Source organism: Vombatus ursinus, unplaced genomic scaffold (assembly GCF_900497805.2).
Source record: "Vombatus ursinus unplaced genomic scaffold, bare-nosed wombat genome assembly UNPS02009173.1, whole genome shotgun sequence".
In the NCBI taxonomy this organism is placed as follows: Eukaryota; Metazoa; Chordata; class Mammalia; order Diprotodontia; family Vombatidae; genus Vombatus; species Vombatus ursinus.
The window spans coordinates 8,383,037-8,384,494 of record NW_020948951.1 but is presented as its reverse complement, the minus strand read 5'-3'; the positions used below and the strand labels follow the sequence as shown (position 1 = coordinate 8,384,494).

General features: G+C 41.0%; 1 protein-coding gene across 1 annotated transcript; it reads left to right on the top strand.

Annotated features, from left to right (window-relative positions):
• The first annotated feature begins 302 nt into the window (after positions 1–302).
• Positions 303–1,232, top strand: LOC114035237 (vomeronasal type-1 receptor 1-like). The gene has a single exon (XM_027851306.1). The coding sequence runs from the start codon at positions 303–305 to the stop codon at positions 1,230–1,232; it is 930 nt and encodes a 309-aa protein (XP_027707107.1).
• The last annotated feature ends 226 nt before the right edge of the window (positions 1,233–1,458 follow it).

Genomic DNA, 1,458 nt, shown 5'->3' with positions numbered 1-1,458 from the left:
AATTGCAAATAATTTATCAACAAGCCCAAAATGATGGGGTTTTTTTTTTATCAGCCCTGCTCCCTGCTTCCCACACAACCTTAGAATTTATGTTCCTGCTACCCCGAAATGGGCTGTTTCAAGTATTGATGAATAATAATCCGTCCAAGGAAAATTCTTGATAATTCCTTTCCGTATGAAGTCCCATGGGCATGAGATCCAAATAGAAGAAATGTCTACAATCCTGTTGTCTGACAGTCACATAGACTTTCTATTTCTTTCTAGGACACGGGGACTCAAGGATTCTCTTCAAGGCAGAGACCATGCTTCCTAGTAGCATATGCTTTGGACTTGTCCTCCTTTTCCAAACTGGAGTTGGAGTCCTAGCAAACTTGTTCCTCCTATCTCTTTATTCTTTCAGTTTCCTCACTGGCCATGTTGGGAAGCCAATAAACTTAATTATCATTCATCTGACCCTGGCTAACATCATTATGCTTCTTAGCAAAGGAGGACCAGAGACAGTCATAGCTTTGAGTGGGGAGAATTTCCTGAATGATACTGGGTGTAAACTTGTCTTTTTCTTTCACAAAGTATCCCAGGCACTTTCAATTTGTTTCACCTGCTACCTATGTAACTTCCAGGCCATCATTCTCAGTCCCCCTGGCTCCAGATGGGCAAAATTCAAAGCCAGGGCCTCAGAGCATATCATCCCCTTCTGTATCTTCTGCTGTATCTTCAATCTATTGATAGAAATCCCTGTAATACTGAGCTTAACTGGCCCAAGGAACTTAAACAATAGGACAAATGAGTTTAATTTTTTGCATTGTTCTCTTCTAAGCTACATAGATGCTTACTGCATTTTGGTTAGTCTCAGAAATGTTCTCTGTGTGGGGCTCATCCTTTGGGCTGGTGGCAACATGGTGTTTCTGCTACGTAGACACCACCGACAAGTGCAGACCATTCATAGCATAGTCTTCTCAGCCAGATCCTCCCCTGAGGTTAAAGCCACCCAGACCATTTTGCAGCTGGTGAGCACCTTTGTCTTCTTTTACTCACTCTCTTCTATCTTCGTGATTTGTGTCTCCTATTATTATCAACACCGTTTCTGGCTGTTGCCCGTTGCTGCTTTTCTCAATTTATGTTTTCCAGCTCTCAGCCCCTTTGTATTGATACCCCCAGGAACAAGAATCTGCCCTGGTTTTTGTGCAAGAAAAAACATTCGTTATCATTGTAATCCATCTTCACACAGCTGATTTGATCGCAAAGTGATTTTCCTAAAGAACTGTTATGACTATGTCAGTCCTTTAATCAATATACTCAAAGACTCTCTATTACATCTAGGATCAAATGGACAATCCTTTGTTTAACAGTCTTAGGCTTTTACATCTGCACCCAGTCCAAAATTTGAAGCCTGAACAACTTAAAAATGTAGTGGGATATTTTGGCCACACTATATAAAGCACCCTATCTCTACTTATT

Bases quoted from the DNA above. Each gene is read 5' to 3' on its own strand.
- LOC114035237 (XM_027851306.1), top strand. From the start codon at position 303: ATGCTTCCTAGTAGCATATGCTTTGGACTTGTCCTCCTTTTCCAAACT.